At 55.7% G+C, this 18,453-nt stretch overlaps 1 protein-coding gene across 1 annotated transcript in view; it reads left to right on the top strand.

Annotated features, from left to right (window-relative positions):
- The window catches only part of LOC140487119 (forkhead-associated domain-containing protein 1-like), a 250,670-nt gene that overhangs the window by 156,379 nt on the left and 75,838 nt on the right, over positions 1–18,453 (top strand). The window contains exons 22-23 of the mRNA XM_072586640.1: positions 9,209–9,315; positions 17,941–18,100. Of these exons, the coding sequence (XP_072442741.1) occupies positions 9,209–9,315; positions 17,941–18,100 (267 nt within the window). The remainder of the gene's footprint in view (positions 1–9,208; positions 9,316–17,940; positions 18,101–18,453) is intronic.

Genomic DNA, 18,453 nt, shown 5'->3' with positions numbered 1-18,453 from the left:
ATCTCAGTCTGTACAGAGGGAGCTGGGATCTCAGTGTGTACAGGGGGAGCTGTGATCTCAGTTTGTACAGAGGGAATTGGGATCACAGTCTGTACAGGTGGAGCTGGGATCTCAGTCTGTACAGAGGGAGGTGGGATCTCGGTGTGTACAGAGGCAGCTGGAATCTCGGTGTGTACAGTGGGAGCTGGGATCTCGGTGTGTACAGAGGGAGCTGAGATCTCGGTGTGTACAGGGTGATCTGGGATTTCAGTGTGTACAGGGGGACCTGGGATCTCAGTCTGTATAGGGGAAGCTGGGATCTCGGTGTGTACAGGGGGAGCTGGGATCACAGTGTGTACAGGGGGAGCTGGGATCACAGTCTGTTCAGGGGGAGCTGGGATCTCAGTCTGTACAGAGGGAGGTGGGATCTCAGTGTGTACAGAGGGAGCTTGGATCTTGGTGTGTACAGGCGGAGCTGGGTTCTCAGTGTGTACAGGGGGAGCTGGGATCTCGTTGTATACAGAGGGAGCTGAGATCTCGGTGTGTACAGGGAGATCTGGGATTTCAGTGTGTACAGGGGGACCTGGGATCTCAGTCTGTATCGTGGGAGCTGGGATCTCAGTCTGTACAGAGGGAGGTCGGATCTCGGTGTGTACAGAGGGAGCTTGGATCTTGGTGTGTACAGGCGGAGCTGGGTTCTCAGTGTGTATAGGGGGAGCTGGGATCTCGGTGTGTACAGGGGGAGCTGGGATCTCGGTGTGTACAGGGGGAGCTGGGATCTCGGTCTGTACAGAGGGAGCTGGGATCACAGTCTGTACAGGGGGAGCTGGGATCTCAGTCTGTACAGAGGCAGGTGGGATCTCAGTCTGTACAGAGGGAGGTGGGATCTCGGTGTGTACAGAGGGAGCTTGGATCTTGGTGTGTACAGGGGGAGCTGGGATCTCAGTCTGTACAGGGGGAACTGGGATCTCAGTCTGTATAGGGGGAACTGGGATCTCAGTCTGTATAGGGGGAGCTGGGATCTCGGTCTGTACAGGGGGAGCTGGGACCTCAGTGTGTATAGGGGGAGCTGGGATCTCAGGGTGTACAGGGGGAGCTGGGAACTCAGTGTCTATAGGGGAAGCTGGGATCTCAGTGTGTATAGGGGGAGCTGGGATCTTGCTGTGTACAGGGGGAGCTGGGATCTCAGTCTGTATAGGGGGAACTGGGATCTCAGTCTGTATAGGGGGAGCTGGGATCTCGGTGTGTACAGGGGGAGCTGGGATCTCGGTCTGTACAGGGGGAGCTGGGATCTCAGTGTGTATAGGGGGAGCTGGGATCTCAGGGTGTACAGGGGGAGCTGGGAACTCAGTGTCTATAGGGGAAGCTGGGATCTCAGTGTGTATAGGGGAGCTGGGATCTCGCTGTGTACAGGGGGAGCTGGGATCTCAGTGCGTATAGGGCGAGCTAGGATCTCAGTGTGTACAGGGGGAGCTGGGATCTCAGTCTGTACAGGGGGAACTGGGATCTCAGTGTGTATAGGGGGAGCTGGGATCTCGGTGTACAGGAGGAGCTGGGATCTCAGTCTGTACAGGGGGAGCTGGGATCTCAGTCTGTACAGGGGGAGCTGGGATCTCGGTCTGTACAGGGGGAGCTGGGATCTCAGTGTGTATAGGGGGAGCTGGGATCTCAGGGTGTACAGGGGGAGCTGGGAACTCAGTGTCTATAGGGGAAGCTGGGATCTCAGTGTGTATAGGGGGAGCTGGGATCTCGCTGTGTACAGGGGGAGCTGGGATCTCAGTGCGTATAGAGGGAGCTGGGATCTCAGTGCGTATAGGGGGAGCTAGGATCTCAGTGTGTACAGGGGGAGCTGGGATCTCAGTCTGTACAGGGGGAGCTGGGATCTCAGTGTGTACAGGGGGAGCTGGGATCTCAGTCTGTACAGAGGGAGCTGGGATCTCAGTCTGTACAGAGGGAGCTGGGATCTCGGTGTGTACAGGGGGAGCTGGGATCTCGGTGTGTACAGGGGGAGCTGGGATCTCAGTCTATATAGGGGGAACTGGGATCTCGGTCTGTATAGGGGGAACTGAGATCTCAGTCTGTATAGGGGGAGCTGGGATCTCGGTGTGTACAGGGGGAGCTGGGATCTTAGTCTGTATAGGGGGAGCTGGGATCTCGGTGTGTATAGGGGGAGCTGGGATCTCAGTCTGTATAGGGGAGCTGGGATCTCAGTGTGTACAGCGGAAGCTGTGATCTCGGTGTGTACAGGGGGAGCTGGGATCTCTGTCTGTATAGGGGGAGCTGGGATCTCAGTCTGTACAGAGGGAGCTGGGATCTCAGTGTGTACAGGGGGAGCTGTGATCTCAGTTTGTACAGAGGGAACTGGGATCACAGTCTGTACAGGTGGAGCTGGGATCTCAGTCTGTACAGAGGGAGGTGGGATCTTGGTGTGTTCAGAGGCAGCTGGAATCTCGGTGTGTACAGTGGGAGCTGGGATCTCGGTGTGTACAGAGGGAGCTGAGATCTCGGTGTGTACAGGGTGATCTGGGATTTCAGTGTGTACAGGGGGACCTGGGATCTCAGTCTGTATAGGGGAAGCTGGGATCTCGGTGTGTACAGGGGGAGCTGGGATCACAGTGTGTACAGGGGGAGCTGGGATCACAGTCTGTTCAGGGGGAGCTGGGATCTCAGTCTGTACAGAGGGAGGTGGGATCTCAGTGTGTACAGAGGGAGCTTGGATCTTGGTGTGTACAGGCGGAGCTGGGTTCTCAGTGTGTACAGGGGGAGCTGGGATCTCGTTGTGTACAGAGGGAGCTGAGATCTCGGTGTGTACAGGGAGATCTGGGATTTCAGTGTGTACAGGGGGACCTGGGATCTCAGTCTGTATCGTGGGAGCTGGGATCTCAGTCTGTACAGAGGGAGGTCGGATCTCGGTGTGTACAGAGGGAGCTTGGATCTTGGTGTGTACAGGCGGAGCTGGGTTCTCAGTGTGTATAGGGGGAGCTGGGATCTCGGTGTGTACAGGGGGAGCTGGGATCTCGGTGTGTACAGGGGGAGCTGGGATCTCGGTCTGTACAGAGGGAGCTGGGATCACAGTCTGTACAGGGGGAGCTGGGATCTCAGTCTGTACAGAGGCAGGTGGGATCTCAGTCTGTACAGAGGGAGGTGGGATCTCGGTGTGTACAGAGGGAGCTTGGATCTTGGTGTGTACAGGGGGAGCTGGGATCTCAGTCTGTACAGGGGGAACTGGGATCTCAGTCTGTATAGGGGGAACTGGGATCTCAGTCTGTATAGGGGGAGCTGGGATCTCGGTCTGTACAGGGGGAGCTGGGACCTCAGTGTGTATAGGGGGAGCTGGGATCTCAGGGTGTACAGGGGGAGCTGGGAACTCAGTGTCTATAGGGGAAGCTGGGATCTCAGTGTGTATAGGGGGAGCTGGGATCTCGCTGTGTACAGGGGGAGCTGGGATCTCAGTCTGTATAGGGGGAACTGGGATCTCAGTCTGTATAGGGGGAGCTGGGATCTCGGTGTGTACAGGGGGAGCTGGGATCTCGGTCTGTACAGGGGGAGCTGGGATCTCAGTGTGTATAGGGGGAGCTGGGATCTCAGGGTGTACAGGGGGAGCTGGGAACTCAGTGTCTATAGGGGAAGCTGGGATCTCAGTGTGTATAGGGGGAGCTGGGATCTCGCTGTGTACAGGGGGAGCTGGGATCTCAGTGCGTATAGGGCGAGCTAGGATCCCAGTGTGTACAGGGGGAGCTGGGATCTCAGTCTGTACAGGGGGAACTGGGATCTCAGTGTGTATAGGGGGAGCTGGGATCTCGGTGTACAGGAGGAGCTGGGATCTCAGTCTGTACAGGGGGAGCTGGGATCTCAGTCTGTACAGGGGGAGCTGGGATCTCGGTCTGTACAGGGGGAGCTGGGATCTCAGTGTGTATAGGGGGAGCTGGGATCTCAGGGTGTACAGGGGGAGCTGGGATCTCAGTGTCTATAGGGGAAGCTGGGATCTCAGTGTGTATAGGGGGAGCTGGGATCTCGCTGTGTACAGGGGGAGCTGGGATCTCAGTGCGTATAGGGGGAGCTAGGATCTCAGTGTGTACAGGGGGAGCTGGGATCTCAGTCTGTACAGGGGGAGCTGGGATCTCAGTGTGTATAGGGGGAGCTGGGATCTCAGGGTGTACAGAGGGAGCTGGGATCTCAGTCTGTACAGTGGAAGCTGGGATCTCAGTGTGTATAGGGGGAGCTGGGATCTCGCTGTGTACAGGGAGAGCTGGGATCTCAGTGCGTATAGGGGGAGCTAGGATCTCAGTGTGTACAGGGGGAGCTGGGATCTCAGTCTGTACAGGGGGAGCTGGGATCTCAGTGTGTACAGGGGGAGCTGGGATCTCAGTCTGTACAGAGGGGGCTGGGATCTCAGTCTGTACAGAGGGAGCTGGGATCTCGGTGTGTACAGGGGGAGCTGGGATCTCGGTGTGTACAGGGGGAGCTGGGATCTCAGTCATATAGGGGGAACTGGGATCTCGGTCTGTATAGGGGGAACTGAGATCTCAGTCTGTATAGGGGGAGCTGGGATCTCGGTGTGTACAGGGGGAGCTGGGATCTCGGTGTGTACAGAGGGAGCTGGGATCTCGGTCTGTACAGGGGGAGCTGGGATCTCAGTGTGTACAGCGGAAGCTGTGATCACGGTGTGTACAGGGGGAGCTGGGATCTCTGTCTGTATAGGGGGAGCTGGGATCTCAGTCTGTACAGAGGGAGCTGGGATCTCAGTGTGTACAGGGGGAGCTGTGATCTCAGTTTGTACAGAGGGAACTGGGATCACAGTCTGTACAGGTGGAGCTGGGATCTCAGTCTGTACAGAGGGAGGTGGGATCTCGGTGTGTACAGAGGCAGCTGGAATCTCGGTGTGTACAGTGGGAGCTGGGATCTCGGTGTGTACAGAGGGAGCTGAGATCTCGGTGGGTACAGGGTGATCTGGGATTTCAGTGTGTACAGGGGGACCTGGGATCTCAGTCTGTATAGGGGGAGCTGGGATCTCGGTGTGTACAGGGGGAGCTGGGATCTCGGTGTGTACAGGGGGAGCTGGGATCTCGGTCTGTACAGAGGGAGCTGGGATCACAGTCTGTACAGGGGGAGCTGGGATCACAGTCTGTTCAGGGGGAGCTGGGATCTCAGGCTGTACAGAGAGAGGTGGGATCTCGGTGTGTACAGAGGGAGCTTGGATCTTGGTGTGTACAGGCGGAGCTGGGTTCTCAGTGTGTACAGGGGGAGCTGGGATCTCGTTGTGTACAGAGGGAGCTGAGATCTCGGTGTGTACAGGGAGATCTGGGATTTCAGTGTGTACAGGGGGACCTGGGATCTCAGTCTGTATCGTGGGAGCTGGGATCTCAATCTGTACAGAGGGAGGTGGGATCTCGGTGTGTACAGAGGGAGCTTGGATCTTGGTGTGTACAGGCGGAGCTGGGTTCTCAGTGTGTATAGGGGGAGCTGGGATCTCGGTGTGTACAGGGGGAGCTGGGATCTCGGTGTGTACAGGGGGAGCTGGGATCTCGGTCTGTACAGAGGGAGCTGGGATCACAGTCTGTACAGGGGGAGCTGGGATCTCAGTCTGTACAGAGGCAGGTGGGATCTCAGTCTGTACAGAGGGAGGTGGGATCTCGGTGTGTACAGAGGGAGCTTGGATCTTGGTGTGTACAGGGGGAGCTGGGATCTCAGTCTGTACAGGGGGAGGTGGGAACTCAGTGTCTATAGGGGAAGCTGGGATCTCAGTGTGTATAGGGGGAGCTGGGATCTCGCTGTGTACAGGGGGAGCTGGGATCTCAGTGCGTATAGGGGGAGCTAGGATCTCAGTGTGTACAGGGGGAGCTGGGAACTCAGTGTCTATAGGGGAAGCTGGGATCTCAGTGTGTATAGGGGGAGCTGGGATCTCGGTGTACAGGAGGAGCTGGGATCTCAGTCTGTACAGGGGGAGCTGGGATCTCAGTCTGTACAGGGGGAGCTGGGATCTCGGTCTGTACAGGGGAGCTGGGATCTCGGTGTGTACAGGGGGAGCTGGGATCTCAGTCTGTATAGGGGGAACTGGGATCTCGGTCTGTATAGGGGGAACTGAGATCTCAGTGTGTATAGGGGAGCTGGGATCTCGGTGTGTACAGGGGGAGCTGGGATCTCGGTGTGTACAGAGGGAGCTGGGATCTCGGTCTGTACAGGGGGAGCTGGGATCTCAGTGTGTATAGGGGGAGCTGGGATCTCAGGGTGTACAGGGGGAGCTGGGAACTCAGTGTCTATAGGGGAAGCTGGGATCTCAGTGTGTATAGGTGGAGCTGGGATCTCGCTGTGTACAGGGGGAGCTGGGATCTCAGTGCGTATAGGGGGAGCTAGGATCTCAGTGTGTACAGGGGGAGCTGGGATCTCAGTCTGTACAGGGGGAGCTGGGATCTCAGTGTGTATAGGGGGAGCTGGGATCTCGGTGTACAGGAGGAGCTGGGATCTCAGTCTGTACAGGGGGAGCAGGGATCTCAGTCTGTACAGGGGAAGCTGGGATCTCAGTCTGTACAGAGGGAGCTGCGATCTCGGTGTGTACAGGGGGAGCTGGGATCTCGGTGTGTATAGGTGGAGCTGGGATCTCGCTGTGTACAGGGGGAGCTGGGATCTCAGTGCGTATAGGGGGAGCTAGGATCTCAGTGTGTACAGGGGGAGCTGGGATCTCAGTCTGTACAGGGGGAGCTGGGATCTCAGTGTGCATAGGGGGAGCTGGGATCTCGGTGTACAGGAGGAGCTGGGATCTCAGTCTGTACAGGGGGAGCAGGGATCTCAGTCTGTACAGGGGAAGCTGGGATCTCAGTCTGTACAGAGGGAGCTGCGATCTCGGTGTGTACAGGGGGAGCTGGGATCTCGGTGTGTACAGGGGGAGCTGGGATCTCGGTGTGTACAGAGGCAGCTGCGATCTCGGTGTGTACAGGGGGAGCTGGGATCTCGGTGTGTATAGGGGGAGCTGGGATCTTTGTCTGTCCAGGGGGAGCTGGGATCTCAGTGTGTACAGAGGGTGCTGGGATCTTGGTGTGTTCAGAGGGAGTTGGGATCTCGGTGTATATAGGAGGAGCTAGGATCTCAGTGTGTACAGGGGGAGCTGGGATCACAGTGTGTATAGGGGGAGCTGGGATCTCAGTCTGTATAGGGGGAGCTGGGATCTCAGTGTGTACAGGGGGAGCTGTGATCTCGGTGTATAGGTGGAGCTGGGATCTCAGTCTGTATAGGGGGAGCTGGGATCTCAGTCTGTACAGAGGGAGCTGGGATCTCAGTCTGTGCAGGGGGAGCTGGGATCTCAGTCTGTACAGAGGGAGGTGGGATCTCAGTGTGTACAGAGGGAGCTGGGATCTTGGTGTGTACAGGGGGAGCTGGGATCTCAGTGTGTACAGGGGGAGCTGGGATCTCGGTGTGTACAGAGGGAGCTGAGATCTCGGTGTGTACAGGGGGATCTGGGATTTCAGTGTGTACAGGGAGACCTGGGATCTCAGTCTGTATCATGGGAGCTGGGATCTCGGTGTGTACAGGGGAGCTGGCATCTCAGTGTTTACAGGGGGAGCTGGGATCTCGGTGTTTACAGGGGGAGCTGGGATCTCAGTCTGTATAGGGGGAACTAGGATCTCAGTCTGTACAGAGGGAGCTGGGATCTCAGTCTGTATAGGGTGAGCTGGGATCTTGGTGTGTACAGGAGGAGCTGGTATCTCGGTGTGTACAGGGGGAGCTGGGATCTCAGTGTGTATGGGGGAGCTGGGATCTCGGTGTGTACAGGGGGAGCTGGGATCTCAGTGTGTAAAGGGGGAGCTGGGATCTCAGTGTGTACAGGGGGAGCTGGGATCTCAGTGTGTATAGGGGGAGCTAGGATCTCAGTGTGTACAGCGGGAGCTGGGATCTCAGTCTGTATAGGGTGAGCTGGGATCTTGGTGTGTACAGAGGGAGCTTGGATGTCGGTGTGTATGGGGGAGCTGGGATCTCAGTGTGTACAGGGGGAGCTGGGATCTCAGTGTGTATAGGGGAGCTGGGATCTCGGTGTGTACAGGGGGAGCTGGGATCTCAGTCTGTACAGGGGGAGCTGGGATCTCAGTCTGTACAGGAGGAGCTGGGATCTCGGTGTGTATAGGGTGAGTTGGGATCTCAGTGTGCACAGGGTGAGCTGGGATCTCGGTGTGTACAGAGGGAGCTGGGATCTCAGGGTGTACAGAGGGAGCTGGGATCTCAGTGTGTACAGGGGGAGCTGGGATCTCGGTGTGTACAGGGGGAGCTGGGTTCTCAATGTGTACAGGGGGTGCTGGGATCTCGGTGTGTACAGGGGGAGCTGCGATCTCGGTGTCTACAGGGGGAGCTGGCATCTCAGTCTGTCCGGGGGAGCTGGGATCTCAGTGTGTACAGAGGGTGCTGGGATCTTGGTGTGTACAGAGCGAGCTGGGATCTCGGTGTGTATAGGGGGAGCTAGGATCTCAGTGTGTACAGGGGGAGCTGGGATCTCAGTCTGTACAAGAGGAGCTGGGATCTCGGTGTGTACAGGGGGAGCTGGGTTAACAGTCTGTACAGAGGGAGCTGGGATGTCAGTGTGTACAGGGGGAGCTGGGATCTCAGTGTGTACAGGAGGATCTGGGATCTCAGTGTGTACAGGGGGAGCTGGGATCTCTGTCTGTACAGAGGGAGCTGGGATCTCGGAGTGTACAGGGGGAGCTGGGATCTCTGTACAGAGGGAGCTGGGATCTCGGTCTGTACAGAGTGAGCTGGGATCTCGGTGTGTACAGGGCGAGCTGGGATCTCAGTCTGTATTGGGGGAGCTGGGATCTCAGTTTGTACAGGGGGAGCTGGGATCTCGGTGTGTACAGAGGGAGCTGGGATCTCGGTGTGTACAGGGGGAGGTGGGATCTCGGTGTGTACAGGGGGAGCTGGGATCTTGATGTGTACTGGGGGAGGTGGGATGTTAGCCTCAGGGATGTCCAGTGTCCTCTGATGATGGTTGTTTTTAATCTGACAGTTGCTGTCGAAGGTGACCTCTTCAGGTGGTGGTGGTGCTGCTGCCCTCGGGATGACTGTTGTCAGTGGTAAAGCCAGTTTGGAAATTCAGCATTGAGACGTTTCTTTTGCAATGACAGCCCAACACTAATGTTGGCTGAATGTCATTTTGATTTAGATTCAGCTGAGTTTCCATCTGCTACTTGTCTCACATGATTACATGTCGAATTTAATCTCATGTTTCTGCTCTGGTATGCCACAGGAAGGAGTTAGCAGAGACTCGGGTGCAGGTCCTGTCACAGCAAGATGTTATTCTCGGGCTGAGACGAGACCTCGCAGGAGCTAATGCCAGAATGTCAGACTTGGCAGGTAGGTTGCCTTGGCTGAAAATGGCTTCCACCACCTGTCCATGCATTGCCTCTTTGTGTTCCAAAATTACTCTCTGATGAAAGGTTGTTTGACATTGTGTCTCTCTGACTACAGGCAGACAACAGGCCATTCAGCCCCTTGAGCCCCTGGGTGCTTGCCCAGACCTTCAGAGCCTCATTGTCAGTGTTCCCGTTGAGGCTCAAACCAATGAAATTACCATTACATGGGCAGCTCAGTGGTTAGCTCTGCTGCCTCACAATACCAGGCACCCGGGTTTGATTCCAGCCTCGGGCGACTGGCTGTGTGGAGTTTGCATATTCTCCCAGTACCTGTGTGGGTTTCAACCGTGTGCTCCAGTTTCCTCCCACAGTCCAAAGGTTAGGTGGATTGGCCATGCTAAATCACCTCGTAGTGTTCAGGGGTAGTGTGGGATGCTCTTCAGAGGGTTGGTGCAGACTTGATGGACCCAATGGCCTCTGTCTGCACTGTGGGAATTCAGTAATATATCCGATTCCAAGCAGCTGCAGTATTTCTGCTTTTGCAAACACCATTTATATCACACAAATGCCAACTGATGACCATCTCCATTAATAGAGGGTTGAATGATCAGCATTTCCAAGCTCTAGGGTCACCATTGACCAGAGCCCCATCTGGCCCAGCCACACTGTGGCTTCAAGAACAGGCCAGAGATTGGGTAATCAGTTCACCTTCTGATTCCCCAAAACCTTCCCATCAGCTCGAAGGCCCCGATCAGGAATGTCATTCAATATGATTGTGGCTCCAATAACAATGAGGAAGCTATTGCCTTTCAGGGATAAGCAGTGGGGCTGACAGACCTGCTCACCTGGTGTGAAAATTCCTTCACCTGGTTCCTTCGCTGGTGCTGAGTCAAAGTCATGGAACTGTCTACTCACCATCACCACAGGGACAGCCTCACCATGGAACCCCCTACTCACCATCACCACAGGGACAGCCTCACCATGGAACTGTCTACTCACCATCACCACAGGGACAGCCTCACCATGGAACCCCCTACTCACCATCACCACAGGGACAGCCTCACCATGGAACCCCCTACTCACCATCACCACAGGGACAGCCTCACCATGGAACTGTCTACTCACCATCACCACAGGGACAGCCTCACCATGGAACCCCCTACTCACCATCACCACAGGGACAGCCTCACCATGGAACCCCCTACTCACCATCACCACAGGGACAGCCTCACCATGGAACTGTCTACTCACCGTCACCACAGGGACAGCCTCACCATGGAACTGTCTACTCACCATCACCACAGGGACAGCCTCACCATGGAACTGTCTACTCACCCTCACCACAGGGACAGCCTCACCATGGAACTGTCTACTCACCATCACCACAGGGACAGCCTCACCATGGAACCCCCTACTCACCATCACCACAGGGAGCCTCACCATGGAACTGTCTACTCACCATCCCCACAGGGACAGCCTCACCATGGAACTGTCTACTCACCATCACCACAGGGACAGCCTCACCATGGAACCCCCTACTCACCATCACCACAGGGACAGCCTCACCATGGAACTGTCTACTCACCATCACCACAGGGAGCCTCACCATGGAACCCCCTACTCACCATCACCACAGGGACAGCCTCACCATGGAACCCCCTACTCACCATCCCCACAGGGACAGCCTCACCATGGAACCCCCTACTCACCATCACCACAGGGACAGCCTCACCATGGAACCCCCTACTCACCATCAGCACAGGGACAGCCTCACCATGGAACCCCCTACTCACCATCCCCACAGGGACAGCCTCACCATGGAACCCCCTACTCACCATCACCACAGGGACAGCCTCACCATGGAACCCCCTACTCACCATCACCACAGGGAGCCTCACCATGGAACTGTCTACTCACCATCACCACAGGGACAGCCTCACCATGGAACCCCCTACTCACCATCACCACAGGGACAGCCTCACCATGGAACTGTCTACTCACCCTCACCACAGGGACAGCCTCACCATGGAACTGTCTACTCACCATCACCACAGGGACAGCCTCACCATGGAACCCCCTACTCACCATCACCACAGGGAGCCTCACCATGGAACTGTCTACTCACCATCCCCACAGGGACAGCCTCACCATGGAACTGTCTACTCACCATCACCACAGGGACAGCCTCACCATGGAACCCCCTACTCACCATCACCACAGGGACAGCCTCACCATGGAACTGTCTACTCACCATCACCACAGGGAGCCTCACCATGGAACCCCCTACTCACCATCACCACAGGGACAGCCTCACCATGGAACCCCCTACTCACCATCCCCACAGGGACAGCCTCACCATGGAACCCCCTACTCACCATCACCACAGGGACAGCCTCACCATGGAACCCCCTACTCACCATCAGCACAGGGACAGCCTCACCATGGAACCCCCTACTCACCATCCCCACAGGGACAGCCTCACCATGGAACCCCCTACTCACCATCACCACAGGGACAGCCTCACCATGGAACCCCCTACTCACCATCACCACAGGGAGCCTCACCATGGAACTGTCTACTCACCATCACCACAGGGACAGCCTCACCATGGAACCCCCTACTCACCATCCCCACAGGGACAGCCTCACCATGGAACCCCCTACTCACCATCACCACAGGGACAGCCTCACCATGGAACCCCCTACTCACCATCCCCACAGGGACAGCCTCACCATGGAACTGTCTACTCACCATCACCACAGGGAGCCTCACCATGGAACCCCCTACTCACCATCACCACAGGGACAGCCTCACCATGGAACCCCCTACTCACCATCACCACAGGGACAGCCTCACCATGGAACCCCCTACTCACCATCCCCACAGGGGCAGCCTCACCATGGAACCCCCTACTCACCATCACCACAGGGACAGCCTCACCATGGAACCCCCTACTCACCATCCCCACAGGGACAGCCTCACTATGGAACTGTCTACTCACCCTCACCACAGGGACAGCCTCACCATGGAACTGTCTACTCACCCTCACCACAGGGACAGCCTCACCATGGAACCCCCTACTCAGCCTCACCACAGGGACAGCCTCACCATGGAACCCCCTACTCACCATCACCACAGGGACAGCCTCACCATGGAACTGTCTACTCACCATCACCACAGGGACAGCCTCACCATGGAACACCCTACTCACCATCACCACAGGGACAGCCTCACCATGGAACACCCTACTCACCATCACCACAGGGACAGCCTCACCATGGAACCCCCTACTCACCATCACCACAGGGACAGCCTCACCATGGAACCCCCTACTCACCATCACCACAGGGACAGCCTCACCATGGAACTGTCTACTCACCATCACCACAGGGACAGCCTCAGCATGGAACCCCCTACTCACCATCACCACAGGGACAGCCTCACCATGGAACCCCCTACTCACCATCACCACAGGGACAGCCTCACCATGGAACCCCCTACTCACCATCACCACAGGGACAGCCTCACCATGGAACTGTCTACTCACCATCACCACAGGGACAGCCTCACCATGGAACCCCCTACTCACCATCACCACAGGGACAGCCTCACCATGGAACTGTCTACTCACCATCACCACAGGGAGCCTCACCATGGAACCCCCTACTCACCATCACCACAGGGACAGCCTCACCATGGAACCCCCTACTCACCATCACCACAGGGACAGCCTCACCATGGAACTATCTACTCACCATCACCACAGGGAGCCTCACCATGGAACACCCTACTCACCATCCCCACAGGGACAGCCTCACCATGGAACCCCCTACTCACCATCCCCACAGGGACAGCCTCACCATGGAACTGTCTACTCACCCTCACCACAGGGACAGCCTCACCATGGAACCCCCTACTCACCATCACCACAGGGACAGCCTCACCATGGAACCCCCTACTCACCATCACCACAGGGACAGCCTCACCATGGAACCCCCTACTCACCATCACCACAGGGACAGCCTCACCATGGAACTGTCTACTCACCATCACCACAGGGACAGCCTCACCATGGAACCCTCTACTCACCATCACCACAGGGACAACCTCACCATGGAACCCCCTACTCACCATCCCCACAGGGACAGCCTCACCATGGAACTGTCTACTCACCCTCACCACAGGGACAGCCTCACCATGGAACCCCCTACTCACCATCACCACAGGGACAGCCTCACCATGGAACCCCCTACTCACCATCACCACAGGGACAGCCTCACCATGGAACCCCCTACTCACCATCCCCACAGGGGCAGCCTCACCATGGAACTGTCTACTCACCATCACCACAGGGACAGCCTCACCATGGAACCCCCTACTCACCATCACCACAGGGACAGCCTCACCATGGAACCCCCTACTCACCATCACCACAGGGACAGCCTCACCATGGAACACCCTACTCACCATCACCACAGGGAGCCTCACCATGGAACTGTCTACTCACCATCACCACAGGGACAGCCTCACCATGGAACTATCTACTCACCATCACCACAGGGAGCCTCACCATGGAACACCCTACTCACCATCCCCACAGGGACAGCCTCACCATGGAACCCCCTACTCACCATCCCCACAGGGACAGCCTCACCATGGAACTGTCTACTCACCCTCACCACAGGGACAGCCTCACCATGGAACCCCCTACTCACCATCACCACAGGGACAGCCTCACCATGGAACCCCCTACTCACCATCACCACAGGGACAGCCTCACCATGGAACCCCCTACTCACCATCACCACAGGGACAGCCTCACCATGGAACTGTCTACTCACCATCACCACAGGGACAGCCTCACCATGGAACCCCCTACTCACCATCACCACAGGGACAACCTCACCATGGAACCCCCTACTCACCATCCCCACAGGGACAGCCTCACCATGGAACTGTCTACTCACCCTCACCACAGGGACAGCCTCACCATGGAACCCCCTACTCACCATCACCACAGGGACAGCCTCACCATGGAACCCCCTACTCACCATCACCACAGGGACAGCCTCACCATGGAACCCCCTACTCACCATCCCCACAGGGGCAGCCTCACCATGGAACTGTCTACTCACCATCACCACAGGGACAGCCTCACCATGGAACCCCCTACTCACCATCACCACAGGGACAGCCTCACCATGGAACCCCCTACTCACCATCACCACAGGGACAGCCTCACCATGGAACACCCTACTCACCATCACCACAGGGAGCCTCACCATGGAACTGTCTACTCACCATCACCACAGGGACAGCCTCACCATGGAACCCCCTACTCACCATCACCACAGGGACAGCCTCACCATGGAACCCCCTACTCACCATCCCCACAGGGACAGCCTCACCATGGAACTGTCTACTCACCATCACCACAGGGACAGCCTCACCATGGAACTGTCTACTCACCATCACCACAGGGACAGCCTCACCATGGAACCCCCTACTCACCATCCCCACAGGGACAGCCTCACCATGGAACCCCCTACTCACCATCACCACAGGGACAGCCTCACCATGGAACCCCCTACTCACCATCACCACAGGGACAGCCTCACCATGGAACCCCCTACTCACCCTCACCACAGGGACAGCCTCACCATGGAACCCCCTACTCACCATCACCACAGGGACAACCTCACCATGGAACCCCCTACTCACCATCCCCACAGGGACAGCCTCACCATGGAACTGTCTACTCACCCTCACCACAGGGACAGCCTCACCATGGAACCCCCAACTCACCATCCCCACAGGGACAGCCTCACCATGGAACTGTCTACTCACCATCACCACAGGGACAGCCTCACCATGGAACCCCCTACTCACCATCCCCACAGGGACAGCCTCACCATGGAACCCCCTACTCACCATCCCCACAGGGACAGCCTCACCATGGAACACCCTACTCACCATCACCACAGGGACAGCCTCACCATGGAACTGTCTACTCACCATCACCACAGGGACAGCCTCACCATGGAACTGTCTACTCACCATCACCACAGGGAGCCTCACCATGGAACCCCCTACTCACCATCACCACAGGGACAGCCTCACCATGGAACTGTCTACTCACCATCACCACAGGGACAGCCTCACCATGGAACTGTCTACTCACCATCACCAGAGGGAGCCTCACCATGGAACCCCCTACTCACCATCACCACAGGGACAGCCTCACCATGGAACCCCCTACTCACCATCACCACAGGGACAGCCTCACCATGGAACCCCCTACTCACCATCACCACAGGGACAGCCTCACCATGGAACCCCCTACTCACCATCACCACAGGGACAGCCTCACCATGGAACTGTCTACTCACCATCACCACAGGGAGCCTCACCATGGAACCCCCTACTCACCATCACCACAGGGACAGCCTCACCATGGAACCCCCGACTCACCATCACCACAGGGACAGCCTCACCATGGAACTGTCTACTCACCATCACCACAGGGAGCCTCACCATGGAACACCCTACTCACCATCCCCACAGGGACAGCCTCACCATGGAACCCCCTACTCACCATCCCCACAGGGACAGCCTCACCATGGAACTGTCTACTCACCCTCACCACAGGGACAGCCTCACCATGGAACCCCCTACTCACCATCACCACAGGGACAGCCTCACCATGGAACTGTCTACTCACCATCACCACAGGGAGCCTCACCATGGAACCCCCTACTCACCATCACCACAGGGACAGCCTCACCATGGAACCCCCTACTCACCATCACCACAGGGACAGCCTCACCATGGAACTGTCTACTCACCATCACCACAGGGACAGCCTCACCATGGAACTGTCTACTCACCATCACCACAGGGACAGCCTCACCATGGAACCCCCTACTCACCATCACCACAGGGACAGCCTCACCATGGAACCCCCTACTCACATTACCACAGGGTCAGCTTCACCATGGAACTGTCTACTCACCCTCACCACAGGGACAGCCTCACCATGGAACACCCTACTCACCATCACCACAGGGACAGCCTCACCATGGAACCCCCTACTCACCATCACCACAGGGATACCCTCACCGTGTGGCGTTTAATGGGTTCAGGAAGGCAGTTGACCACACACCACCTTCTGAAGGAAAATTAGGGATGGACAATAAATTCTGGCCCAGCCATTAACATTCACACCATGGAATAACAAACTGAAAAACTGACAGTGACCACTTTCTCGTGAGATGGGTAATAAATGGCAGTCTTGCCAGCAAGATCCATACCCTGTGAATTAATTTTTTAAACTCCCATAAAAGAGAAACTGAAAAAGAACTCTCCAATAATTCCTCTGTTTTTCTCTCTCTCTCTCACTCTTGTTCTGTTTTGTGTTTCTTTTTCTGGTTTCTCTTTCCTTCCTCTGTTCTCCCTCATTCCAATCTGTGTGTTTCTCAATTTGTTTTTTGTTTCTACTTCAGCATTAGGAGTCTTTTATCATTTATATTGTACTTTGGCTGCTTACAAATGTGCTTTAACAAAGTTAAAACCTTTTATTACTGGTTTCCATCTTCTCCTCTGTTCTCTGTGGTGGTGTTGATTTAACACTGAGCTTGGCTTGAAGCAGTGTTTAAATTCACATTCACTTGTGGGTATGTAGTGACGTGGTTTCTGCCGTGAGAAGTCTCAGAGCAGACATCCGAGAATCCATCAATACTGTGAGACAAATCAGTCTGATGGCAGACACTGGAAACATTGTCAGCAGGTGAATTAACAAAGAATTTTGTTAATATTTTGTATAAACTACACATCAGCCTGCAAGGGATTTTCCTATAGAAGCTTCTTTTTCTGCCTCTTTTTCTCTTAGTCTACCCACTCCCTTTATCTCGACCATTTCTGCCCCATCTTCACCAGGTGTGGCTCCCATGAAAGATTGAACCAATGTGCAACAGCTGGGGGCAGAAGTAGGCCATTTGGCCCATCGAACCTTCTCTGCTATTCAGTATGATCCTGGTTGATCTTCTATCTCAATGCTGTACTCACAGTCCATGCCCTTACCCCTTGACACTTTTAACCATTGCAAATCTATTTCTGTCTTAAATATATTCAGTGACTTGGCCCCCACTGCTTTATGTGATCCTGAATTTCACAAGCTCACCACTCTTTGAATGAACAATGTGCCAGATAATCAGATAATCAGGGGCATCGGATGAGGAATTGACCAAGACACAGGAGAGAACTCACATGTTCTGCCTCAAAGTAGTTTCCTGGCATTTTTAATGCCAACCTGAAAGATAGCACCTCCAACAGAGCAATGCCACCCAGTCAGAACCGCATTTAAAAGTCTCGTCAAAGGTTAGCCTCTCCAACTGTGCAGCACTCCCTCTGTTCTGCAAGGCGGTGTCAGCCTGTGTTATGGGTTCATGTTTCTGAGGTGGGACTTGAACCAAGAACTTAGCGACTCCAAAGCAAGACTCCTACTCACTGAGCCAAGGCCAACACTTGGTATGCACTGTGACAATCTAATTTCCCAAAAATCATTCATGTTTTCTCACCTCTGGTTAGATTGAATGGGATCAGTTCAATATGTTGTGGTCACTTACAGGAGAGCTGAGCGAGAGGCAGAAAGTGGAACTCGAACAGAACCGAGTAACGGTTAAGAGTCAGGAACTGGAGCTGAACACTCTACGACAACATCTGGCCAAGCTGTCGCAGCTGGTGGACATGAAGAGTGAAGAACTTCAGAGCAGGAACGGAGAGTTGAGGTATGTTAGCATCCGAGTAGCCAGATGGAGAACTTGACAGAGCACTCTGTCTTGGTGCTGGTGCGAGCTTGGACCATCTCCTTCACAAAGTGGCAGAGAAAGACTCTGCCCTCGAGTGAGGGGGCTTGACCAACTCTGTGGTGCAGCATCGAGGAGCAGGAAAATCGACATTTTGGGCAAAAGCCCTTCATCAGGAATGAAGGCAGGGAGCTCCGGAATGGAGAACTCAATGGGAGGAGGGTGGGGCTGGGGAGAAGGTAGCTAAGAGTACAATAGGTGGATGGAGGTGGGGATGAAGGTGATAGGTCAGAGAGAAGGATGGAGCAGATAGGTGGGAAGGGGGATTGGCCTGT

Source organism: Chiloscyllium punctatum, chromosome 16, assembly GCF_047496795.1.
Source record: "Chiloscyllium punctatum isolate Juve2018m chromosome 16, sChiPun1.3, whole genome shotgun sequence".
Classification (NCBI taxonomy): domain Eukaryota; kingdom Metazoa; phylum Chordata; class Chondrichthyes; order Orectolobiformes; family Hemiscylliidae; genus Chiloscyllium; species Chiloscyllium punctatum.
The sequence above is the reverse complement of the archived record's forward strand: the minus strand, read 5'-3'. Positions and strand labels throughout refer to the sequence as shown.